At 59.9% G+C, this 26,565-nt stretch overlaps 1 protein-coding gene across 1 annotated transcript in view; it reads right to left on the bottom strand.

Moving 5' to 3' along the window:
* CSMD1 (CUB and Sushi multiple domains 1) overlaps positions 1-26,565 on the bottom strand; it is a gene marked incomplete at its 5' end in the record, with an annotated part of 729,782 nt that overhangs the window by 156,502 nt on the left and 546,715 nt on the right. Inside the window, 11 exons of the mRNA XM_079779355.1 lie at positions 591-747; positions 2,361-2,530; positions 6,166-6,354; positions 9,072-9,287; positions 12,418-12,534; positions 14,892-15,080; positions 17,658-17,845; positions 19,918-20,056; positions 23,195-23,389; positions 24,525-24,851; positions 26,245-26,427. Of these exons, the coding sequence (XP_079635481.1) occupies positions 591-747; positions 2,361-2,530; positions 6,166-6,354; positions 9,072-9,287; positions 12,418-12,534; positions 14,892-15,080; positions 17,658-17,845; positions 19,918-20,056; positions 23,195-23,389; positions 24,525-24,851; positions 26,245-26,427 (2,070 nt within the window). The remainder of the gene's footprint in view (positions 1-590; positions 748-2,360; positions 2,531-6,165; positions 6,355-9,071; positions 9,288-12,417; positions 12,535-14,891; positions 15,081-17,657; positions 17,846-19,917; positions 20,057-23,194; positions 23,390-24,524; positions 24,852-26,244; positions 26,428-26,565) is intronic.

Raw genomic sequence — 26,565 nt, 5'->3', positions numbered from 1 at the left:
GAGCGAAGCAGCAATGAGCAGTCACGTGACCTGCACTGGAGGGACCACGGGGCGGGCCCTTGGTCTGCGATCGGAGGCGTGGCTGTGACAGGGACGCGTGCGGCCCGTGGCACTCCGTGCAGCGGCGCTCTGCTACAGGACGGCCGTCAGCTGGCTCACACGCCACGTGCTGCTTCAGCTTCACACAGCGGACACTACATGCTCCCTTCCCTGAGCCTCCTCAACGGCCATTTCCATGGAAATGACACGGTCTCTCAGGACGTCGGCCGCTTTAATCACATTTCTGCCCGGGGTTAACCGACACTTCACTGCCATCCCCCGCCCAAGCGGGCGGGCGGGCGGGCGTCGCTTAATTTCCCTGGCGGAGCCTGACGGGCGCTGGGGCTGGGGTGACCGCTCTCTCTCAGGGCCTCACGCTTATCTGCCCAATGAAGACATCAGTCCTGATGGCCACTACCATCCACTCAGGCTCAACATCCAAGGGTTTAATTCCCGGTGCCGCGGCCTTTGGGGTCAAAGGATTCTGAAACAGCACGTCGCTGGGCACCCGTGTGTCCCGAGGAGATAGGAGGGGGTGCCCGGGTACTCACTGCTGTAGCTCAGCTGGAAGCCGGGGGCCGTGTCCGCGCCGTCGCTGTCGAACTCCAGCCGCAGGTGGTTGGAGGTGCTGTTCAGGGTCAGGCCCAGCAGCTCGCGCCGCGTGAAGGTCCCCAGGGGCCGGGAGGCGCCGTCTCGCCCATCGAACACCTGGCGGGGTCACGCGGGAGCCTGTCACTGCCCGTGGTTCCCGCTGCGCAGTTATTTGTGCTGCGCGTGAGCCGCCCACAGACACGCCCAGGGCCCGGGCCCAGGGACAGCACCTCGAGCTCGGCACAGAGACGCAGCCCACGTGGACTCGGGAGCGGGGAATCGCTTCTGTCTGGAGCTCCTGACCTGAGCGCGTAGCGGCCAATGGGGTCAAGGCCCCGGCCAGGGACCCCTCTATCCATGCAAGCGGGTGACAGATGGGGGTGCAGGGGGCACTGACTGTCCCTTGCAGCTGGTTTTACACATCCTCGCAGCCTCACAGCTTAACAGTGGAACCCACAGCATTGGGGTGGGGCGTGTCAGCACGAGCCTCATGTGCCTGTCAGAACAAAAACCCCAGCCCGGACGGCGTTTCTGGTTGAGCATCAACCTATGAACCAGGAGGTCACAGTTCAATTCCTGGTCAGGGCACAGGCCCGGGTTTTGGGCTTGATCCCCAGTGTGGGGCATGCAGGAGGCAGCCGATCCATGGTTCTCTCTCATCACTGATGTTTCTATCTCTCTCTCCCTCTCTCTCCCTCTCTCTCCCTCTCTCTCTGAAATCAATAATAAATAAGAAAAGAATGAAACCCCCAGACTTTGGCAAAGGGAACGAGAAGAGAGATGTGCCCATCTTGCCAAGGCTCAGCTGTGTGACCTGGACAAGTGGCCACATCTCCGTGGACCGCGGAGCTGTGGACGGGACGAGGTCCGGCCTTGGTCTGTGCTGCTCATGGCCTGTCTGATGCCCGAGGCTCGCTCTGCAGTGCGTGCTCCCTGGGCCCCGCCCCCAGGAGGCCCCGCTCCCTGCACAGTCCCAGGAGAGGGGGGAGCTCTCAGGAGCCTCAGAGGTCATGGGGCCTCTCCTCTTGGAGGTGGGATGTTCTAGGTCAAGGCAAGACCTGGGGCTCCTGGGACCCGGTTCCCCTGCCTGTGCCCTGGAGTCCCCCGGGGTGTGGGGGTGCTGGGCACAGACCCTGCAGGCTCTTCCCGAGCCCGACACTCGCCATCACAGGACACACGGAGCCCTGCTGCGGGGCCTGGCTCATCCCACGGGCCTGCTTCCTTGAGTCTGTCCAGTCCCCGCGTGGCTCCTCCACGTGAGCCGGCCCTGTGGCCCTGTGACAGTGGCTGCGACGTGTCCACAGTCACATCACGGTCATCGCAGCTCTGCATGCCGGGCCGCGTGTACACGGAGTGGCCACAGGGTCTGGTTGGGGCCCCAGGGCCGTGAGAGCCGGGCACAGGGCTAGAAACACGCCCTACATTACACCACTGACCGCCAAGCAGCCGACGGCAGGCAGGGTGCGTGTTTTACATGTTTGGAAGCTGGAAGTGGTCAATGATTTGCCCAAGATACACGGCTAATGCAGCGGATCAGGACCGCAGACCCGCTGTTTCCAAGTCAGCGTTCCCTCCTTTAAGGGGCACTTCCTGCCGCTTCCCAGTGGAGAAACCAGCTGGAGGACGAGCGTCACAGGAACATACTAACGCAGTACATACATGCACCCGGTCGGCTGTGGCGGGAGGGACCCCGCAGCCGGGGGAGGCGGCCGTGGCGGGAGGAGCCTTACCCGGAGCGTGTCCCCGGCCTGCAGCTCGAAGGTCCGCGCCCACAGGCGGATGCCCTGGCCCGCCTCCGTCTCGATGCTGTAGATGCACTCGTGGTGGTTGTCGTAGTTGGACGGGAAGTTTGGCGACAGCAGCGTCCCCTCGTTGCCTGTGACCCTCGCCCCACACTCGGCTACGACGGAAAGGGAAAGAGGATGGGACATTGAGTGACTGGTGTAGGCAGATGCCATTAAAGCCGAGGCAGCCCTCCTCCTCTCAATGTGCCTGTTGTTGACACTTGGTAGCCACACATCTGCGACCTCCAGTGTTTCCCCAGCTGCACGGGAAGGTACCCACATTCAAGGTGTTCTTTCTTTTTTTAAAAATATTTTTATTGATTTCAGAGCAGGAGAGAGCGATAGAAACATCAATGAGGAGAGAGAATCATGGATCGGCTGCCTCCTCATGCCCCCTCCTGGGGATGGAGCCCACAACCTGGGCCTGTGCCCTTAACTGGGAATCGAACCATGACCTCCTGGTTCCTAGGTCAATGCTCAACCACTGAGCCATGCTGGCCGGGCAGAATTTTCTTATTTTTCTTAATAGGATGCCTCCGGCCCATGGGAGCAGCATGCCACCCCACAGAGAGTTCTGGAACAATCCACGAGTCCCAGCACCTGCTGCACCGCTGGGTGACACCTCTCCTCTCCTCACCTCGCTCCGGCCTCACGAGATGGCCGGTTCCCTGTCCCAACACGACTGTCAGGGCACTGCCCTGCGTTTTCAGTTCACGGCATCGCCCGGACGCGTTTGTTTAACCGGGATTCCGGCCCCACATGGGCCAGCCCGCTGCCCACGGTGCGTCCGGGATGGAGGCAATCCTCCTCCTCCTGACCAAGGGCCACCTCGCTCCGAGGCCCACCTCGCTCCGAGGCCCAAGTTCACATAAAACCACCGTGACTCTCTGGTCAGCCAAGTGAGCGCAGCCCTCGCTGCCTGAGGACCCGGCCGGGCCCCCGGGCCTCTCGGCACCTGCTCCTCACTGGCGCCAGCGAGGGCCTCGGTTAGAACTCCTTCGGCTCCCGAACGCCAGGGGCCCCAAGTGGCCCTGAAATAGTAAAGCTGCTAACAGTGGGAGTGTGGGTGTCCATGTGCAGGCGTGTGTGTGCTTGGAGAGGCGTGTGCATGCTTGGACAAGTGTGTACATTCTTGGACAGGTGTGTGAATGCTTGGACAGGCGTGTGGATGCTTGGACAGGCGTGTGTGTGCTTGGACAGGCATGTGGATGCTTAGATAAATGTGTACAATATTGGACAGGCATGTGGATGCTTAGACAGGCATGTGCATGCTTGGACAGGCATGTGGATGCTTAGACAGGCGTGTGCATGCTTGGACAGGCATGTGGATGCTTAGACAGGCGTGTGCATGCTTGGACAGGCATGTGGATGCTTAGACAGGTGTGTGTGTGCTTGGATAGTCATGTGTGTGCTTGGACAGGCATGTGCGTGCTTCGATAGGCGTGTGCTCATGTATTTATGTATGTTGCGTGGGGTCTCCTGGAACCAGGGCACCTTCAGGATGGAAGTGACCGCCTTCCCGGAGCGGCAGCGAGGACGGACGGGGCTGTGTGAAGAGTGTGGCTGGGGAAGACCTTTGAGAACCAGCAACAACAGGAAGTGGCACTTCCTGCCGCCTTCCCAGTGGGAGAGAGCAACTGGAGAAATGGGAGAGGGAGAGGCAGGGAAACAGCTCCCCGGCGTCATGGGCCCGGGCGGATCTCAGCGCCATTTCTAGCCCGCGATTTAAAGGCACACTGCAGCCTCAGGCCACGTATAAGAGGCTGCGGGCAGGGAGGGCAGTGGGGAACCCTGGTTTCAGGCGCCCCGTGTTCCAGTCTGGCTAACTGTGTGACCGTGGCCAAAGGTCTCAGCAGCTGGGGGCTCAGTATTCCCGTCTGTATAATGGGACTCACGGTAGCGGTGCTGACTTCACAGAGGGTCTGGGGTAATGAGTTAAGACAGGGAAAGCAGCTCAGTGTGCCGTCTGCTCTGGAGTTAGGGCTGCTCATGTTAGCTGCTATTTCAGCCCCAGGTACCCTCATCGTACACTGTAGGCAGCAGTGTGAAAACCCAAACACAGAGCAGCGATGTAGAGATAATCCAGATAAAATGGAATTACGGCAAGTGGGTTATTATCATCGGCAGGCTGCTCCGTGCTGCATCTGTGGAATGATGCTGTGACTTCACTGAGGTGAGAGGTTCTCTGAGATCTTAGACTATGTCGGTCGGTAATTCCGACCTGAGGGGAACGGGTCCCAGGATCCTGGGGGTTCAGGGGCAACTCTAAGGCGCTGTGCGTCATTTTCCTCGAGGCAATGTTCAACACGTGCCCCCAATTCTCAAGTAAATATCACAGCCACACGAAGGAAGAGCGCTATTTGGGGAGAAAGCCAGAGAGCTGACGTGAGCAGACATGTGCCTGGCAGGCGTGAGGGGATCCCGTTCGAGGTCATTGCTGGATTGTTTGCGCAGCGGGCCCTGCCCTGACGGTCTGTGCTTCGTGAATACGGGAAGACAGCGTTCGCTCTGGAATCAGTGATGCCCCTCCGCAGCACCGGGAGGCGCTCGTCACGGGAAGTCAGGCTTTCCTAGCTAACAACGTCGTGTTCGGAGGATTACGGGATCTTATTTTCACAACTTCCCCGCCGGCCTCGCGGCGTCCCTGGGGAGGTTGGCGTGTGCACTGCGGACGCCGTGAGCTCCGTGGTCTCGCCATCAGGGGACTCGTGGGGACTCTGCAGACCAATATCTGGCGCTCGCTATGCATCAGCGTGCTCTGCCCATCGGTGGCAGGTGGTGAGGCTGCGCGTGCCCAGCAGCAGGGGGGCGGCAGGTGCGGGCTCCTGTCCCGGCTGAGGAGCAGGCCCTTGGACGTGCAGGCAGAACGCTGCCATTCAGCCCTGCAGCCCCGCCTCCTGCTGCCCCTCCCAGGGGCCCAGCCCACAGTCACAGGGACGTGACGTCCAGGCCCCACCTAACCCACCGTGCTGCCCAGCGCGTCTCCGAGCGCCTGCACACCTTCCCGTTGGCGTCTGGGAGCACCGCCCTGATTCTGAGAACAACCCGGACACGCGGACTCCCACCCAGACTTCAGTGCCCACTTACAGGCCCGGGCCAGTCAGCCGGCCAAACAGACACGGCGGGACTACTGCCTTTTCACTGTCGCCATGGTGTGCCAGGAGAGACACCTGCCTCCCATCCACACAGCTGTCCACGGCTATGCTGCTACAGCCTGTCCGTCTGTTACCACAGAGTGTCAGAGGCTGTGTTACCACAGCGTGTCAGAGGCTGTGTTACCACAGCGTGTCAAAGGCTGTGTTCCTACAGCGTGTCAAAGGCTGTGTTACTACAGCGTGTCAGAGCTTGTGTTACTATAGCGTGTCAACAGTCATGTTACTACAGCATGTCAAGGTCATGTTCCTTCAGCGTGTCAAGGTCCTGTTCCCACAGCATGTCAAGGTCCTGTTCCCACAGCGTGGTTTCCAGCGTTACTTTACCTGGTTTCCCTTTATAAATATGATTGACGCAGTGTCTCTCCCTCAGTCACGAATTGTGGGGCTGAAGGAGCTGACCTTCCAGCTGAGACGGCACAGCCAGGGGCTCGCCCCCTCGCAGGCAGCTAAGTGGCCGGGCCCACACCTGCCCCCGCCCCTGTCCTCAACCCCCCCCCGCCCTCGCCCTCGCCCTCCTCCCACCACACAGGGCCCCGCGTCCCGACTGCGCCAGGCCCGCCCCCTGATGAATGAAATGAAAGCGTGTGACCACCTACCCACACACCTTGGCAGAGGCGCACTCCAGACACGGCGGCCCCCGCCCAGGCAGGTCAGCGTGGTGGCACCCTCCAGGCGGTACCCCGGGAAGCAGGAGAAGGTCAGCGCGTCCCCGACCCCGAAGCGGAAGCCGATCCTGCGGCTGAAGGCGGGGACGCCGGGGTCCTCGCAGGGCTCCAGGTCGTACTCTGAGCAGGGAGAGAGCAGGTGTGGGAGTCGGGCAAACACTCAGACACTGTTCAGAGGACACAGGCTGTGATTAAAGCGAACCAATGCGTGCAGATGCCCTTCCAAACCGCCATCCCTGGCGGGCGAGTCCTTTTCCTCACCCTGTGAATGCTCAGGCAAGGGCTCCATGTGAGTATTTTTAAGGAGACTTATAACAAAACTAGAGGCCTGGTGCATGAAATTCATGCATGGGCAGGGGACGCTCTCCAATCCGGGACCCCTCGGGGGATGTCCGACTGCTGGTTTTGGCCGGATCCCAGGGATTGGGCTGAAACCAGCAGTTGGACATCCCTCTCACAATCCTGGACTGCTGGCTCCTAATTGCTCACCTGCCTGCCAGCCTGATCACACCCCTAACTGCCCCCCCACCATCCTGATAACCCCGAACTGTCCCCCTGCCAGCCTGATCACCCCTAACTACCCTCCCTGCCAGCCTGACCACCTCTAACCACTCCCCCTGTCAGCCTGATCACTCCTAACTGCCCCCCCTGCCAGCCTGATCACCCCTAACCGCCCCTGCCTGACAGCCTGATCTCCCTTTAGTGCCCCCCTGCCATCCTGGTTGCCCCCAACTGCCCCCTTCTGCCAGCCTGGTCACCCCTAACTCCCCCCGCCACTGGCCTGGTTGCCCCTCACTGTCCCCCTGCTGACCTGGTTGCCCCTCAAAGCACCCCCCCTGCTGGTCTGGTCACCCCCAATTGCCCCCCCTGCCATCCTGGTCGCCCCCAACTGCCCCCCTGACAGCCTGATCACCCCTCACTGCCCCCCTATGCTGGCCTGGTTGTCCCTCGCTAACCCCACTGCTGGCCTGGTCGCCCCACGCAGCCTGCTATTTGGTTGTTACTGTGAGTGCATCGTGACCAATTCGCATATTCCTCTACTATTAGTATAGATAAGACGGCCCTTTCAAAGCTGCCCCTTTAATGGCGTGAAGTTATTTTATGATTTCTAGTTGCTGAGATCAGTTCCCCTCCTCTCAAAGTGTCGCCGAGTGATGGACACGTGGGCACAAACTCCTAGAGGCCACGCTGGCGAGAAGCTGTCTGTGCCGCCCCCTCTGCTCAGGCCTCGGGGCGTCCTCTCCGGCCTGTTGTCAGCCATGGCCGGGGCTGTGGGGACCTCATGGACGATTCTCTCCCGGCTGCTGGGAGCTCGGCAGCCTCTCAGGAGGAAAGTGCCGAGTTCAGGGTGAAAGGGACGATGCCTGGCGTGTGGCTGCACCTGGGGACTAAGCCTCCAAAACGCAGGTCCTAGCAGCCGCGTCTGTGTGTGCCCGTCCCGAGCCACAGTGCCGTGTACGTCTCCTGCACAGCTGCACCCGATGCCACTCTCTGGCCCACTGCAGCCGTGTGTCCGGCCGTGTTCAGTGTGGGGTGCGGGGTGCCTGTTTGCTTAGCGTCCTCCTGCCTGTTCCCCCACATCTTTCCTCCGGAACCACGTCGCCTGCGGTGCTGGCCGTGGGAGCATGGCCTCCTCCCTCACGTGGGCAGATGGCCGTGACCGCTCTCCACTTCCCTCCCGTTCCACCCGGGCGTCTGGTCCTCCCCACGCCAGCGCCGTCCCTCCGCCCGATGCTGTCGCCTCCTGGGGCTGTGCCAGCAGCGCCCTGTTCCCCGCTGAAGCTCGCGCCTGACGGGGAAAGAGCTTAGGAAAGGGTCAGGTCCTGTCGTCTGTCGCCTCCTCCCTGGGGCCTCGCACAAGTTAACGTCGAGTCCCCCGTGGCCTCCTCACCTCTAGGGCTCCAAGCACAGGGGCCTTCCCCTCCACTTGCCCATACCCATGGCTGCTCCTCCTTCTGTGGGGACCCACACCCTGCCTGCTCCCCACTTCCTTACAGTCAGCGTCAGCTCCTCAGAGACTGGCCCTCGCAGCCTGCTCATCACATCTTTTCTCCGAGCCCCTGACCGCGCCCGAGTGCCTGGGAAGGACCCCCCCACTGGACACAGGGGCTGCAATCAACCCCACATTCCTCTCGGTGGTGTGCGTTCACAATTCTTCACCCCGAGGTGAGATGCGGGCACGGAACTCGCTGGAGGGCGGGACCCGAAATGACCGGCACAGGGTCTCGAGGGCGTCTCGTGAGGCCAGTGTCCCCGGGAGGCAGGTGAAATGCCGGCCAAGAGCACAAAGGCTTGTGGGAAAGACACTGACAACAACACTTCTCACGGAGATTTGCAGAGTGGACACGTGGGTGCCTCTCGTTTCCCGGGGGTTCAGCCCCGCTTCCCACCAACTAATGAGAGTTATTTGTCGGCCACTTATCTCCAATCACACACACAACCACACGCCATATCTCACACGCATGCACACAACTACACCCCCAAATGCATGCACACAACCACACCCACACCCCACACGCATGCACACCCCCACACCTCACACCTCACACACACACACACACACACACACCCCACACACATGCATACAACCACACCCCACGCACATGCACACACACAACCACACCACACACACACATGCAGACAACCACACCCCCACATGCATGCACACAACCACACCCCACACGCATGCACACAACCACACACCCCGCATACCCCCCACACCACACACCCACACACATGCACACAACCACAGACACACACCCACACACATGCACACACATGCACTTGTGGACACACAGTACTATTATTTCTAGAAAGAGCGGGAGAGCCCAGCGGACCTGAGAAGGTGATGTTGAAGCCCTCGTAGGAGATGGAGAAGTCCGATATGAACCGCAGCTGGGCGGTGAAGTTGCCAAACAAGCCCGCCTTGATCGTGTGGGGCAGCACCGACCCCGTGAGCCGGGCCACGGGCTCCGAGAAACTCCCATCCTCCGTGACCAGCAGGTAGTCGTGCGAGCTCTCCAGGTGGAAGGTGTGGAACATCATCTGGACCCCTGGGAGCAAAGGCAGAGACACGTGAGCAACATGGAAAGGGGGACCCAGGAGAGACACGGAGAAGGGGACCCAGGAGAGACACGAAGAGGGGGACCCAGGAGAGACACGAAGAGGGGGACCCAGGAGAGACATGGAGAGGGGGATCCAGGAGAGACACGGAGAGGGGGACCCAGGAGAGACACGGAGAAGGGGACCCAGGAGAGACACGGAGAGGGGGACCCAGGAGAGACACGAAGAGGGGGACCCAGGAGAGACACGGAGAGGGGGACCCAGGAGAGACACCAAGAGGGGGACCCAGGAGAGACACGGAGAGGGGGACCCAGGAGAGACACGGAGAGGGGGACCCAGGAGAGACACGGAGAAGGGGACCCAGGAGAGACACGGAGAGGGGGACCCAGGAGAGACACGAAGAGGGGGACCCAGGAGAGACACGGAGAGGGAGACCCAGGAGAGATACGGGGAGGGGGACCCAGGAGAGACACCAAGAGAGGGACCCAGGAGAGACACGGAGATGGGGACCCAGGAGAGACACGGAGAGGGGGGCCCAGGAGAGACACGGAGAGGGGGACCCAGGAGAGACACGGAGATGGGGACCCAGGAGAGACACGGAGAGGGAGACCCAGGAGAGACACGGGGAGGGGGACCCAGGAGAGACACCAAGAGGGGGACCCAGGAGAGACACGGAGAGGGGGACCCAGGAGAGACACGGGGAGGGGGGCCCAGGAGAGACACAGAGAGGGGGGCCCAGGAGAGACACGGAGAGGGGGACCCAGGAGAGACACGGAGAGGGGGACCCAGGGAGGGAGACCCAGGAGAGACACGGAGAGGGAGACATGGAGAGGGAGAACGTTGCTGGAGATGCTTTCTTCTGGGCTGTGAGACATCGGTCTGGAATCCAAATTTAATCTTAAACTTTGAAGTTCATGCAGACAATGGGTGGAAAGAGTGTGGCTTTAGAAATGAAAGAAGTGAAATAAACAGCAAAAATGAATAAATGTTTAAGTATATATAAGTGTAAAGGTAGATGGCATAGACATAGATATAATACCAGTGTAGGCAGGATGTAGACACAGGTATAGATAAAGATGTAGAGATAGCTAGGTATTGATATATAGCTATAGCAGACATAGATATAGAGTCAGATATGGAGTTAGATATATAGTATCCTATCTAAAAAAAGAGTAAAAGAGTAATATGCAAATTGACCATCGCTCCAACACACAAGATGGCTGCCCCCATGTGGACACAAGATGGCCACGACAAGATGGCCAGCAGGGGAAGGCAGTTGGAAGGGACCAGGCCTGCAATGGAGGGCAGTTGGGGGTGATCAAGCCTGCAGGGGAGGGCAGTTAGGGGTGACCAGGCTGGCAGAGGAGGGAAGTTGGGGGTGACCAGGCCTGCAGAGAAGGGCAGTTGGGGGGGAACCAGGCCTGCAGGAAAGGGCAGTTAGGGGTGACCAGGCCTGCAGGGGAGGGCAGTTAGGGGCAACCAGGCTGGCAGGGGTGCAGTTAGGCATCAATCAGGCTGGCAGGGGAGTGGTTAGGGGGTGATCAGGCTGGCAGGCAGAAGCGGTTAGGAGCAATCAGGAAGGCAGGCAGGCGAGCAGTTGGGAGCCAGCAGTCCTGGATTGTGAGAGGGATGTCCGACTGCCCGTTTAGGCCCGATCCCTCTCCCAGATTGGAGAGAGTGCAGGCTGGGCTGAGGGACACACACCCCTGTGCACGAATTTCATGCACCAGGCCTCTAGTGTTGTATAGATATAGATATAAATATAGGTATAGGTATAGATATAGATATAGATATAGGTATAGGTATAGGTATAGATATAGATATAGATATAGATATAGATATAGATATAGATATAGATATAGGTATAGGTATAGGTATAGGTATAGGTATAGATATAGATATAGATATAGATATAGATATAGATATAGGTATAGGTATAGGTATAGGTATAGGTATAGGTATAGGTATAGGTATAGGTATAGATATAGATATAGATACAGATATATAGTGAGGGATAGAGACAGAAGTACACGTGGTGGACTTGACCATGACCTGAATGCAGAAATGGTCGCTGGGCCCATAAGCAGAGCATTTGGAATGACGGACGAGGGAACCTCCCCATTTATGTTGGACAGATGCCCTTGAGGGAATCTTAGCTTGGATGCCCAGCACACCCCCCGACACCTGCGGGAAGGCACAGTGCATGTGCCTCACACACATGCTCCCCCAGCAACCGTGCCCACCGAGCATCGTTTCTGGATCCCCAGAGTGAAACCAGTGAAATGAGCTATGAACAGGTTCTTTTTTTAAAAACACGTATCCGTGTGATGGCATTCGTCATGTGACTCCTTTTATTCTTAACTTTCTTCAAGGCCAGCCCTTTTCCCAAGCCCGCGTGGGGGCAGGGGCGGCTCAGCGTTGTGAACCCGTGTCACACCCACCTCAAGGAGAGGTCAGATGTGAGTCTACATGACACTTATGTGACCAAATCCCCCAATTATTTTGTCAGAAATGACAAGTTCAGACACCTTAAAAAAAAACCCACTAAAGAGAAAATGGCAACACAGCCCTGTCCCCTTCCTGTGCGCGTGAGCCCATTCCGGGAACCAGTGAGCCTTTTCCTGGTCCTCACTCCCGTCTGTGCACTGAGGGTGGGTGAGCTGTGCCCTGAGCCACCGGTGGGTCAGGGGACGGTAATGACGCGGGGAACGCGGAAGGCCAGGCAGCACCCAGGGGTGCCCAGGTCTATCGGGGAATTGGAGGTTAAGTCCGTTTCTTCTCATTTCCTCTTATTCATTCAATAGTCCTATCTGACACAATCTACCCCTCTTTTCCTGACATTATACCGAATTTTCAAGTTTACGTGCACAGGCATAAACCCAGTTTACCTGACAAATACGGAGTAAAACAAGAAATCCACTTTTGCTCGTCGCACTAATCACTTAAAGACCATCAGTCTTCTAAAATGTCTAAAAACATAAACATTAACAGCGAAACCACGCGAGCTTTGTCCCCTGACTCCTGCAGACACTCACGCCCTTTCTCCCCCTGCCGCACCCCCACCCCCGTGCCTCCATCCTGTGAAGGATCGCAGGGTGGCGATCGGCGCCGTACCCCTACCTTTTCCGTGGGACACTTCGACGGTCCAGGTGCAGTTGAGGGAGTTTGGGTAAAAGTCCGGAAACCCCGGAGAAAGGACGGTCCCACTCTTCCCGTGGACGTAGCCTCCACAGAGGGCTTAAAACAAAGAGACAACATCAGTGGAGTGTTCGCTCCAGAATGACTGGAAGAATAAAACACACGTAAAGGGACATTTAACTGGCCAAGGACTGAAGGACTGTCTAATATCAGCTACATAATAACTGGAACACAGCCACACTTCATTTTACTTGTAATCACAATATGCTAATTCATATACGGGTGTCCCAAATTATTATTAAAAAAACACACAAAAAAATCAAAACCCTAGAAAAGTAACAGAGTGAGCGTAGCAGCTAAAGCGGAACCCTCCTGTGATGGTAAACCCTGTCGACCAGACGGCCCGGCGCTGGGACGCCTGATTCTGGGCGTGTCTGCGGTGCCTGCAGAGCAGAGCCCACCGAATCAGGATGGGGTAAAGCAGGTGGCCCTCCCTGGTGTGGGGGGCCTCGTCCCATCAGCTGGAGGACTGAGGAGCGAAAAGGCTGTGCCTCCCACAGGTGAGATGGCCTTCCTCTCGCCGGGCTGCCGCAGGCCGGGCGCTGGCATTCCTGCTTCCCGAGGGAGCGCACACAGTCTCCACAGCGGCCGCGCGGGGCCCTTATAACCTCCCCCCTCACCTGCTCTCTCTCTCCACAGCGGCCGCGTGGGTCCCTTATAACCTCCCCCCTCGCTCCCTCTCTCTCTCTCTCCACAGTGACTGAGTGGATTCCTTATAATCCCTTTCCCCCTCTCTCTCTCTAGTGGCTGAGTGGATGCCTTATAACCTCTCTCTCTCTCTCTCTCTCTCTCTCTCTCTCTCTCTCTCTCTCTCCCTCTCCCTCTCCCCCTCTCCCTCTCTCCCTCTCTCCCTCTCTCTCTCTCCCTCCCCCTCTCCCTCTCTCTTTCCCTCTCTCTCTCCCCCAGATATGAGCACACACATGCTGCCCACTGCACGGTGTCTCTCGGGAGCCCTGACCGGTGCCATCGGAGCTTCAGACGTGGGGGCCACATGTCTGGAGGCGCTGCTCTTCCCGCCCGCGTCCCAGCGAGCTGAGCTCCTCTCACTGCAGTCCGCCCGCTCCGTGGCCGCAGAGCTCGGTTCTGGGGGGGGGGGGGGCGCTGTGGGCCATCCCCGGAGCCGAGCGGTGGCCTTTGGGCGATTCTCTCTGTGCCTGCGGCGGTTCCCACTGTGGGTGGCCCCTGCTCCGCTGCCCATGGATCCTTAGGTTTGGAGCCAGCCTCCCCCCACGGCCGCCCTGCACAGGCGGGTCCTCGCCCACGTCCGGCTGCTGTTCGGGCTCCTAAGCTGGTGACCAAGGCCAGCGGTTCTGAGTCTCCACTGCCTCCGGGTCCCATCCAGCCCGCTGCTCCGGGCCTCGTCCCCAGCGGTTTCATGGATGCAGGCGGCACATTAGAGCAGAAACGCCTGGTCGCCGCGAAGCACCGCACCCGCCAACACGCCGATGCTCTTACACGGGAACCGCCCCGCTGAGGTTCCAGTCACGGCCAAGGCGAGTCCCCCTGTGCTGCCCATGAGCACAGGGCACGTCTGCTTTATCCCGCTTTGCACCTCCATGCTGACCAGCAGGAAGCTGAGTCCTGCCGTGACGCACCGTCACGGGGCCTGTTGTTCACCTGCGTGTCCAAGAGCAGGTGTGTGCAGGGAGCGGGTGTGCTGGTCGCCCCAAAGCCACGGGCCCTGCTGAGAGCTCCCAGCCCAGAACGCACGCCCCTGGGAGCTGACTCGCCACGGGGGAGGCGGGGGAGAGGAGACGGGGGAAGCCCGAGAGGAAGCTGTGCGCCTGGTCCTGGGTCCGAGGCCGTGCCCACGCGCGGGGATACTACAGCTCTGTGAGGCTGAGTGTTTCGGGGAACATAGTGAAGGGCAGCCTCTAATTTCCCCTTTTTTAAAAAATAATTTTTTTATAGATTTCAGAGAGGAAGGGAGAGGGGGAGAGAGTGGGAAACATCCGTGATGAGAGAGAATCATGGATCAGCTGCCTCCTGCACGCCCCCTACTGGGGATGGAGCCCGCAACCTGGGCCTGTGCCCTGACCTGGAACTGAACCGTGACCTCCTGGTTCACAGGTCTGACGCTCAACCACTGAGCCACGCCGGCCGGGCTAATTATTCCTTCTTCGCTAGCCCCACGCTCCCCGTTAGACACACCTCGCTAGGTAACTGTGAAATGTTAAATGGGACAGTATTTAAGGTGACACTGTCAGATGGAAGTCCCACTTCCTCACCTCGCACCGCCCCCTAGAATACCTCTGCCGACCCCACTGCTCACACACACACACACACACACACACACACACGTCCCTGCACTCCTCGGGGTGCGGCTCACCCCCTCACCCCCATTGCACACGTGCACATTCCTGCATTCCTCGGGGTGCGGCTCGTGGCGCCCCTACCGTCGCAGCTGGGCAGCGCGTGGTTCCACTGGTGGTTCCTCTCGCAGACGAGCGGCTCATCATCGCTGAGCGTGTACCCGGGGTCGCAGCCGAAGGTCACGGTCGACCCGATGCCGAAGTTGCTGCCGCGCCGACGGCCGTTCACAGGGATGCCGGGGTCCAGGCAGGAGTCCGACTCCAGAGTCACACCTACACGCCCGGCAAGAACAGGTCAGGGGGGAGGGCGCTGGCTGACGGAAAAGAAAGCATGTCTGAGCCCTGACCCTGGGGATCAGCCCGGAGCGGTCAGCCTGGGAATGCGTGCGCGTGGGCTCCGCCGTCTACGCCTGCGGACAGGAGCGGCCCGAGCACCCGGCCCCGCCGCTCTGTGGAGACGCGCATCATGCTGCTCACAGGACCTGCCCGTGCAAACCCAGCAGCCGCTGGCCGCTCTGGACTTCACGCCGCTTCACTGGGAGCTCAATTGGATGCAAAGGAAGCCCGAGTCCTGGCTCCGTTCCTGTCTCCCCTCCCTCTCCGCTGGGTTTGGCGGTCACGCTCAGCTTTCCTGCAGAGGCGCCCCATGCCCAGCCCACGCATATGATGCACACTGAGCTGCACCGGGCTGACTTTCTAAGACTGCGTTCCACACACACACACACACGTGTGCTGCACGTTTGCACTGAAGGCAGCCACTCAAGGTGGCCCCGACCCGCCTGGGAAAGGGAAGTGCCGTCTGACGTCACGTGACCGGGCTCAGGTCAGCGTCCCCTTCTCCTCCCTGGCTCTAACACGGCTCTTTGCTTTCAGAATAGCACATATTTTGAAAATAAGGAAAATGGGAAGGAGGAAAGAGAACATCACTGCAATGTTTATAAATGAAAACAAAGAAAAAAGACATCATTGCTATACAAAACCTCATAATAAAGTTCAGAAAGTTACAATTATGATTGGAAATATTCTCCGGAAACCCTACATTATCACCGATTATCCTACTGCTTACCCCCCCCCCCCCCGACCTCTGGGTAACAGTCCTGAGTGCTGCGTGAACTGTAATAAAGTCTGGGATGAGTTCCTTCCTCTGTGAAGTCCAGCACATGACATGCAGCTGAGTGACATTGCAGATTAAGTAATGGGATGGCATTCCTTCATGAGCACAGCACTGTGCCTCAACAGGCAAGGAGACACGAGTAGGACGTCCGAGCCACGATTCAGAAATGCGTAGTAAGGGCGTGGCTCCATCCACAGGAGCCAGCTCCCGGGAGGTCACCCGGACCGTGGGGATCTCCTGAATGGAGGGAGAGTCAGTTATCCAAGGAGGGCTGAGGTCACACCTGATGGGCTGTATCCCCAGGAGGGGCAGGAGGGCAGAGGTCACACCTGATGGGCTATATCCCCAGGAGGGGCAGGAGGGCTGTGGCCACACCTGGTGAGCTATATCCCCAGGAGGGGCAGGAGGGCTGAGGTCACACCTGATGGGCTGTATCCCCAGGAGGGGCAGGAGGGCTGAGGTCACACCTGATGGGCTGTATCCCCAGGAGGGGCAGGTACTGAGGTTACACCTGATGGGCTATATCCCCAGGAGGGGCAGGTACTGAGGTTACACCTGATGGGCTATATCCCCAGGAGGGGCAGGAGGGCAGAGGTCACACCTGATGGGCTATATCCCCAGGAGGGGCAGGAGGGCAGAGGTCACACCTGATGGGCTATATCCCCAGGAGGGGCAGGAGGGCTGAGGTCACACCTGATGGGCTATATCCCCAGGAGGGGCAGGTACTGAGGTTACACCTGATGGGCTATATCCCCAGGAGGGGCAGGAGGGCTGAGGTCACACCTGATGGGCTATATCCCCAGGAGGGGCAGGTACTGAGGTTACACCTGATGGGCTATATCCCCAGGAGGGGCAGGAGGGCAGAGGTCACACCTGATGGGCTGTATCCCCAGGAGGGGCAGGTACTGAGGTCACACCTGATGGGCTATATCCCCAGGAGGGGCAGGTACTGAGGTTACACCTGATGGGCTATATCCCCAGGAGGGGCAGGAGGGCTGAGGTCACACCTGATGGGCTGTATCCCCAGGAGGGGCAGGTACTGAGGTCACACCTGATGGGCTATATCCCCAGGAGGGGCAGGGCTGAGGTCACACCTGATGGGCTATATCCCCAGGAGGGGCAGGTGCTGTGGCCACACTTGTAGCTACATTTCCAGCAGAAGCTGCTGCTCAGGAGGAGCCATCTCCGGGCTGTGCCCTGTTAGCTCCTGTGGCCCTCAGGGTCTTTCTGACAGTGCAGGTCTGTGATTCCATTCTGTAGTGAGAACACGTTTCCTTATTGAATTACTGCGTTGTTTCACTTTATGATAAATGAATGTGTCTTTTCCAGCAAAGTTCCCCAAACTGCCCTCTGGATAGGAGAGCAAGCTCTGAGATCAGGCGGGGAGCCGCCTGCACGCTGTGTCCCAGCCCCGGTGTCCTGGCCCCCGGGGCCCTTGTTGGAGCAGGGGGACGGGGACGGGGATGGGGACGGGGAAAGGGACAGGGATGGGGATGGGGATGGGGATGGGGACAGGGACGGGGATGGGGACGAGGACAGGGGACGGGGACAGGGACGGGGACAGGGACGGGAACGGGGATGGGGACAGGGACGGGGACGGGGACGGGAACGGGGATGGGGACAGGGACGGGGAAAGGGGACAGGGACGGGGATGGGGACGAGGACAGGGGACGGGGACGGGGAAAGGGGACGGGGACGGGGACAGGGACAGGGGACGGGGACAGGCCAGGACTCACTCTCATAGCGGATGAGGAAGCCCACGCTGGCCCGGCTGCTGTCGGTGGTGAAGAGCAGGCGCATGGAGTTGCCGGTGCTGATGAGGAACTGGGGGGCCTGCGTGCCCTGGTACTCCCCGATCAGCGGGGACGAGCTGGCCGGCCCATCCCGCACCTCCAGGGTGTCGTAGTTCACCTCCGTCTGGAACCTGGGGACATGGACGCCAGTCGGGAACGAGGCACACAGCCGTGTAACCCACAGACATTGCCGCGACATCGTAGTCACGGATGAACGACCCGTGGGCGCACCAGAAATAAAGTGAGCGCAGTTCCATGTGCCCGTAAAAACGTGGGCAACCGCAGTATTGCAGAATAGAGTGTTTCACTAGAAGAAAAGGACACCCACACCCCTCCCTGCCACTCCACATCCTCTCTGCCACAGACAGGGCGCTGGTCAGCTCTAAATGAAAACACCACTCAACCAGGCCCTGCCGGCGTGGCTCAGTGGTTGAGCGTCGACCTATGAACCAGGAGGTCACGGTTCGATTCTGGTCAGGGCACACGCCCGGGTTGTGGGCTGGATCCCCAGTAGGGGGTGTGCAGGAGGCAGCTGATCCGTGATTCTTTCTCATCATTGGTGTTTCTCTCTCTCTCTCTCCCTCTCCCTCTCCCTTCCTCTCTGAAATCAATAAAACCATATTTAAAAAAAAATGCCCGTCAACCAGATTAGCTTTCATAAAATAGATAGATGGATAGATCAGTAATCAACCATTACTGAAAACTCCATCAGTTTGCATTTTCAAAGGATGTCACCATCCTGTTTAACACGATGGATGTACCCGGGGCGGGCTGGAATCTGAGGTCACAGCCTGGGCACCGGTGTGACCGGGCTGAGGGTGCAGCCTCCTCTCTCACGGCTTCAATGTCCTCTGAAGTTTCTCCGCGATCGGAGTCCGAGCTCGGCGGTGCGGTGAGCAGGGAACAGACGCCCTTTGAAATGTGCACCACGGCGTTCACACTTTCTTCAGCGACAGCCGGGGGAGGGGCGCGCACCCCGTGTGTTCCCGCGAGGGCTAAGATGCTGTGCACGGACCCGCTCTCCCACATCACAGACACACCACCCACGTCGCTTCTTTTCTCTTCCCAGATCGCCCTGTGGAGATGGCTGTTACCCCACCCAAACTGGACGGCAGCATCGCACCATTTCACAGGCAAACGATTACTGAGAGAGAACGCGGCTCCGCCAGAACCTTCCCTGGGCGGGCGTCACCATCGATCATTAGAAAAGCAGTGGCAAGCTAAACTAAACTAAACTAAACTAACACCCATCCACGGTGAGGCAGCACAATCCCCGAGCATCAAACCCAGACCACTGTGCGCAGAGGGGTCCCGCTAGGGACACCCCGAGGCGGCTCGGAGGGCAGGCTGGACACCCCAACCACCACGCTCCCTTCGGTTTAAAACATGTGGCCCCTTCAGACCATTTCTGCCTTATAATCCTCAGGTGGATTTCATTGTTGAGACAAATGGTCACAAGGGTCATTATGAAAGATTCTAATAGCGTGATCGTGTCTTAGATGATTAAATGCGTGATCCCGCAGCCACGCCCCGCGGCACTCCAGGGGTCTCTCCGTGCAGGTAAAGTCACCTGGCCGTTCACCCGCCAGCCCTCCCCAGGGCCAGCTCTGCGCCTGAAGCCGCCCTGCAGTTACCCGCCACCGCCACCAGGGGCGCCGTGCCCTGCGCTACCAGAGGCTGCTAAGGGTCTGAAGGAGGCGCCTGTGCTATCAGAGGAGCAGCCCTGGCTGGTGTGGCTCAGTGGGTAGAGCGTCGGCCTGTGGACTGAAGGGTCCCAGGTTCGATTCCCAGTCAGGGCACATGCCTGGGTTGTGGGCTCGATCCCCAATAGGGGGCAGTGATTCTCATCATTGATGTTTTATCTCTCTCTCCCTCTCCCTTCTCTGAAATCAACAAAAATATATTTAAAAACACACGCACAAAGAACCAGGCAGGTGCGCATCCAGAGGGACTCAGGGCTGGTCACCGGGACTCTGGGCACCGGGGGGCGGAGGGGGGGCACCCTGGACTGCTGCTTCTGAACTGAGACTCAGAGGATCACGCTCAAGAACTAGACGTACCTAGCACGCGCCTCACTTCCTCTAAGCAAACCCTTTGGGGGACCGATAAAGCACGATCCTATCCCAAAGTCTCTGGGCCATTTAAATACAAACCTGGGCACCATGGCGCCTCCGGTCCCATCCGGGAGGAAGGCTTTCCATACCTGTCAAAGGTGATTTTGATCGCGTGTCCTGGTTTTGCCTCGACGACCCATTCACAACTGAGCGAGTCTTTGTAGTACCCTGGCCACCCGGGAGGCAGGATGACCCCGCTGGACGCGGTCAGGTGGCCGCCGCACGGGGCTGGAAGGGAGAGGGGTCACAGGTCATTGACTGTGGGGAGTGGACACACGCCCCACCCTGCACGCCCCACTCCACACGCCCCACCTCGCACCCCATACGCCCCCCCCCCCGCCCCCCCCACCCCGCACGTCCCCACTCCACACTCCCACTCCACACACCCCACCCCGCACGTCCCCACTCCACACGCCCCACCCTACATGCCCCACCCCACACACCCCACCCCACACGCCCCACCCCACATGTCCCCACTCCACACGCCTCACCCCACACGCCCCACCCCGCACGCCCACTGGCAGCAGGAACGCGCCTGCTGTGCTCGGGAGTGCATGTCCCCAGGGGCTAAAGCAAACTGGTTCCCAGGTGAAGGCAGCGTCCTGAGATTTCAGGCAGCGCGTTCCTTACACGTATTTCATGTGTCAGCCACTCCCCCCACACACGATCTGAGAAGGACGCACAGCAAGTACAGACAGAAATGGTTCCGATGCCTCAGACGTTCCTAAATCTGCACGAGGAACACTTCCTACGTATCTTCCTTCCCCAGGGGACGCGCCTAGCCCGTCACACACTGTTCTCTACGGCTCTGGCGTCTTGGCACATCGCGTTGTGCTGCAAAGGGTCCTGGAGACCTGGCATCGCCGTCCTGCTAGAGACAGGCGGGTCTTCCTACCGCACCGCGACCGTTACACCCTAACCGCTCAGTGAAGGCAGTGCTTTGGCCGGAAGCTATTTCACGGCATTCACGCCTCCTTGGCCAGAACCGGGCACTTACGCCTCCTTGGCCAGAACCCGGCCCAGGGTCTCGTCCAACCTCAGGGGCGCAGGAGGCGAAGGCCGTGGAGGAGAGCGGGGTGCAGACACCTGTGCCGGGACCTGCATGCTCACACGCGTGGGACAACCTGCCAGCGTGGGAACCAGGGCTCGCGGACGCCATCCTCCTCGGATATACGGGCCGTCTGCCCGGACCTATCGACTGCGGCCTGCTCCTGAGATAAGCCTGCTCAGTCCACGTTTCCCGTAGCGACTCTCCACGCAGACCTTGGCGGGGCCTGTTCCACGAACACGGGCTGGTGAAATGCCGCAGGAGTCAGCACATGGCTCCCGCGTGGGGGTGCTCCCCGCGTGCACTTGACCCACAGGACCTGCCTCGCGGCTCCTCGACGCTCGTGTCCTGCTCCGTCGTCAGCCTTTTATCAGATCTCTTTCTGGTCCTTTGCTCACTCGCACGCTGCACGTTTAACTCCGTGATGTGCCATTTGCTGGGAAATCACCAGCTCCCGGTGAGCCTAACGTTGCTGCGTGGAGTTGGTGACGTATTCGTGTGCAATTCCCTCCTCCCACCCCCGGCGTCTGGTGTGTGTAAGCGCACCGAGCTGTGCAGGCAGCGGGCGGTCAGCGCAGAACAAGGAGAGAGGCCCTGTGAGGCCCACGGAACCCTCTGGTCTGGCCCTGCCACGGCCTTCCGGGGAGTTAAGTAAATGTTTGACCCCACGGAGCAGGCCAGTGTCTCAGTGGGTAGTTCTGTGTGGCCCTCGGATGACGTCATAAACACCCACTCGGCCCGGTGGCAGGAAAAGGCTCCCCCCGTACACCTGTGCCTGGTGCTGCCCATGGTTCTGCCAGAAGAGACACACCGGCTGCTTTCTGAGCTGCTGTGAGGTGAGCCCCTCTCTCTATAGAGCCACGGAAAGGGCATTTTTTTCTATTATGCTAAGTCACTAGCTTTCCAATCAAGGTGAGTAATGTTTTGCTAAATACATGTAAGTTTCTTGTTTCCTAGCTTCCTGAACGACGGATCCTAAAGCTGATTTTCCTCAGCAGAACATCCTCGTTTAGTTTCTGCCTTTTCGCTCCTCTCTCGGCCTTTCCCGCCCCCATAGGCTCTGCTGTGCGATTCCTATTCTGTTTTCTTCAGCAGCAGCTCTGACGGGGCGTGTCCCCGGCTGTGCCATCAGTGCCCGCCTGCCCCCCCCGCCTGCCCCCCCCCGCCTACCCCCTGCCTACCTTTCCCGCCTGCCCTCCCCTCTGCCCGCCCACCCTCCCACCTACCTTCCCCTCTGCCCTCCCCCTGCCTGCCCACTTATGTGCTCTGAGAGCCACCTGTGCTCAGGAACTGGGCCTCTCGGTTCATGTAAACTTTAAAAATGTCTTTCACTGCGGCCTGGCAGCGTGGTTCCGTGGTTGAGCATCAACCTATGAACCAGGAGGTCCCGGTTCGATTCCCGGTCAGGGCACAGGCCCAGGTTGCAGGCTCCATCCCCAGCGGGGGGTGTGCAGGAGGCAGCTGATCGATGATTCTCTCTCATCGATGCTTCTCTCTCTCTCCCCCTCTCCCTTCCTCCCTGAAATCAATACAAACGTGTTTTGTAAGAAACCTCTGTCCCTGTTAAGGAGTCCTCTGCTGGCGGTTTCTAGCAGGCTGTGGCGGGATGTCTGACTCCCAGGAGCGGGTCCTCCTGGGTAGGAGCCGCCCACGCCTAGCCGGGATGGAGGGATGGAGTGTGCAGCGTGAGGCGACATGGAGGGTGGCCTCCGCGGAGCCAAGCGCACTGCGGGTCTCACTGGGAGCAGGAGGCCGTGGGCGTGGCCTGGCCCCCAGGACCCGCGTCCCTGGAAGGAGGGGACGCTGGGTGCAGGCGCACTCCCACTCGGAGGAGGAAGCTCCCAAATCGCCAGGGAAGCACCCAACACGGGGCCAGGCTGGGCGGGGCCCCCACGGCCCGGAGGGTCCCCGAGGCCAGCTCAGGGCGTGTCTAACCCAGCGTGTGCCGTGTGGTCTAAGCCCGGCATGTCTCCTGTTTGCCTGTGTGTGCCCGTGTGCCCTGTGTGCCCGTGTGATGTGTGATGTGTGCCCGTGTGTGCCCGTGTGCCCTGTGTGCTCTGTGTGCCCGTGTGGTGTGTGCCGTGTGTGCCCGTGTGGTGTGTGCCGTGTGGTGTGTGCCGTGTGGTGTGTGCCATGTGGTGTGTGCCCGTGTGGTCTAAGCCCGGCGTGTCCCCTGTGTGCCCGTGTGGTCTAAGCCCGGCGTGTGCCCTGTGTGCCTGTGTGGTGTATGTCCTGTGTGCCCTGTGTGCCATGTGTGCCGTGTGCCGTGTACCCTGTGGCCGCCTGGCCCCGTGGTGGCACGCAGGCGGGGCACCCACCTTCGCAGCGCGGCACGGCGGCGCTCCACACCACGTTGCCGTCCTGCAGGGCGCAGGTGATGGCCTCGGAGCCCTGCGTCCGGACGAAGCCGTCGTCGCACTGGAAGGTCACCGAGCTCCCCAGCAGGAAGCGGTCGCCGGAGCGCTGCCCGTTGACGGGGATGCCGGGGTCGTGGCACTCGTTCTGACCGAACGCTGGGCGGGAAGCGATGGGGTCACTAAGCGCGTCACAGGAGCAGCCCGCCCGGGAAGCGCATCCCCCGCCCCCAGCCCTCCCGTCCTGCAGACAGACCCACCCCGCGTCTCCCACGCCGCGGCTCTCAGCGAGGGGGACACGCCGGGGGCTGCCACCCTGAGCCAGACAGCCGTGCCTTCCCTCTCGGGTGACAGAGGATGGGCGGGTGGTCGGAGTCCCGGCCCCTGCGTAGTTCCCCGCCCGCCCGTGGGCAGTTACTCCGACGGGCAGCGCCCGCCCTCCCGCACAGAACGAGGCCTAGCCGGCCGACCCGAGACGCTGTCCCTCCAATGAGAGGAGCCCTGGCCAAGGCTCAGCACCGGGCCTCAGAGGAGCCGGCAGCCAGGGAGCCAGCTCTCAGCTCGCCCACCCCTCCCCCAGCGGGTGCCCTCCAACAGGGTCCCTGTTCCAAGGAGAAGTCAGAGGTAAGACAAGGTGAGAATTAGCTGCCACATCAGAGTTCATCAACGACACAGGTGTCCCAGTGGGCTCCTGGCCCAAACCCTTCCCTGTCCCTACACCAGTTCTTGTTTCTTTTGGATGGAGGGTGCATAGGTGGATGGATGGATAGATGAGAGAGAGGGAGGGAGGGAGGAAGGGAGGGAGGGAGGGAGGTAAGGAAAGAAGGAAAGAGAGAAAAGACATGTGAGAGACTCAGTCCTTACTGCAGGGTTGACCAAGCCAGGAACCTAGACAGAGAGGTGTATTTTTCGGTTACCGGGACAATGAGACATCGCTTTGCTGTTCTCATGATGTTAATTACGAGTATAAACCCTCTGAGATGCCCTGGCCGTTGGTTGAGCATCATCCCCCGCAGCGAGAGGCCGCTGGTTTGACTCCGGGTCAGGGCGCATGCCCAGGTTACAGGCTCCATCTCCAGTGGGGGCGGGGGGGGGGCGTGCAGGAGGGAGCTGACGGAGAACTCTCTCTCATTGATGTTTCTCTCTCCCTCTCCCTTCCTCTCCCCGACCAATAAAGACACATTTAAAAAGAAAAAGCAAACAACAGCACAGAGCCGCTGCAGCCCGGCCCTGGGCTCACCACCCCCCCCCCCCCCGCCCGCCCCAACAAGGAGCGGGGCCCGGCGGCACTCACTGCTGTAGGTGATGTTGAAGCCCCGGCCCGTGTTGGAGTGGTCTGACTGGAACTCCAGGCGCACCACGTGCCCGCTGCTGGCCAGCTGGGAGGGCACCTCGTTGCCGGAAAACGTGCCGAGGACGGTCACGTCCGCCCCGCCGTCGTCCTTGACCGCCAGGAAGTCGAACTGCGGCTCCACGTCGAAGTCGTTGAAGAGGAGGTGGACGCGGCTGCCCGGCTCGGCGATGACGAGCCACACGCAGTTCATGTTGTTGCCGTACTCCTCGGGGTAGTTGGGGGACAGGATGACGCCCGAGGCCGCCGTGAAGTTGAAGAAGCAGGAGACTGTGAGGACAGAGCGGGCTCACCCTTTGCCCACGGGGCCCGGGGCCCGGGCACGGAGCTGGCCGGGGGGGGGGGCTACTTAAATGGCTAATTCTGGACCATCACGCTGTCTCTTTCCCGAACTGGAAATAGGGAATTTCACGGTGTGGGGTGCCCCTGAGACGGCACGGAACCCCGCACGGGCTGGGCTCGGACGTGACCCGTCCGGTTGGCTGAGACGGGGGCCGGCACCGGCCTCCTAGTGAGAAGCCTCTGCCTTCGGAGGAGCGAGATCAGCACGGACAGGCGTGTGTGTGTCTGCGGAGCCAGTGCCCAGAGCGACAGCGGCTCCACCCGGGCTCCGAGGCCAGCGTTCCCCTCCCACGTCAGGTGGGCGTCACTCATTACCCACGTGTGTTATGGGTCACAGGTGACTCTGGAGAAATGGTGTCGTGGAAATCAGACCACGTTCTGGGTGGAGGCTATAAAAACCCTTGGAAAAATGACTCTGAAGAGAGTGTACTGTGCGTACAGAGACATGGAGGCGTGGGACAGACTGCGGTACCTCAGGGGGAAGGCGGGGGAGGGGGTGGGAAGAGATCAGCCAAAGACCTCATCTGCCTGTAAGTATCACCCATGGACACAGGCGATGGGGCGGGGTGGGCGGGGGGGAGGCCGGCGGGGGGGAGGCCGGGGGCGGGGAAGGCCGGGGTGGGCGGCCTGGAAGAGGCCAATGGGGGAAAGGGGGCATATGTAATACTTTCCACAATAAAGATTTAAAAATAAATAAATAAATAAAAATAAAATAAAAATAAAAAGAGAATGTGTACTGAGAAATCTTCCTATTTGGTGTCCCCAAAGTGTATCCACACTTACAGCTGACAGCTCAATCCATCTTTCTTTCTTTTCCGATTTAAGCCCTTGGAGTTAAGAAGTACTCAAAGTGTGTACATATTTGGGGGGGGGCCTGTATCTGTATACTTTTCTCTTACGGAGGGAACGCCTGCGGGATTTATTTCTAGGGGGAGCTTTGTTCTTATCCCACATAATTTCACCCACACTTTCTCCCATCGCTCTATTTCGTTACAAAAAGCACCCGGTTTCAAAGGCTGTGAAGTACCGTCTCCCATTGGCCACAGCAGCGGGCTCAGGAGGAGGCGGGCAGGGGTCAGTGGAATCCACCCCGACCCCCGCCCCGCTCGGGGCGCCTGCTGGGAGCGGTGCTGGGACCACGGTCTTTCTGGCAGACGCGCAGGTGCACTGACTGGCACCGGTGACGCTGGTGACCGTGTGAGTGAGAGACGAGGCAGGGGCGGGGCGTGAGGAGCGGCCGTGCCCTCAGTGAGGCTGTCCTGGGCCTGGGAGCCCCCCCCCCGCCCTGTGTCGCTCCCTGCGGGCCGGGGGGGGCACTCACACACGCAGCTGGGCTTGTTGCCCGACCACTGGTTGTTCCGCTGGCAGGTGATGGCGCGCTCGCCCACCAGCTCGAAGGCCGCCTGGCACTCGAAGGTCAGGGTGTCCCCGTGCAGGAAGCTGCCGCCCGTGCGCCGCCCGTAGGCAGGGACGCCGGGGTCCCCGCAGCCGCCCTTCTCGATTTCTGCAAAAGGAGGGACAGACGGACCGTTACACGGACGCGCGGACAGCGTTCAACCGTTTGGAACAAGAACACGTGGCGACCGTCGCTGGTCTCCACGTTATTTCCATCCACAGTTTTAGCACGGGGACTCGATGCGGC

The sequence above is a fragment of the Cnephaeus nilssonii genome (assembly GCF_951640355.1).
Source record: "Cnephaeus nilssonii genome assembly, chromosome: 8".
Classification (NCBI taxonomy): Eukaryota; Metazoa; Chordata; class Mammalia; order Chiroptera; family Vespertilionidae; genus Cnephaeus; species Cnephaeus nilssonii.
Note: the sequence above shows the minus strand (reverse complement) of the source record. Positions and strands in the feature narration are given on the sequence as shown.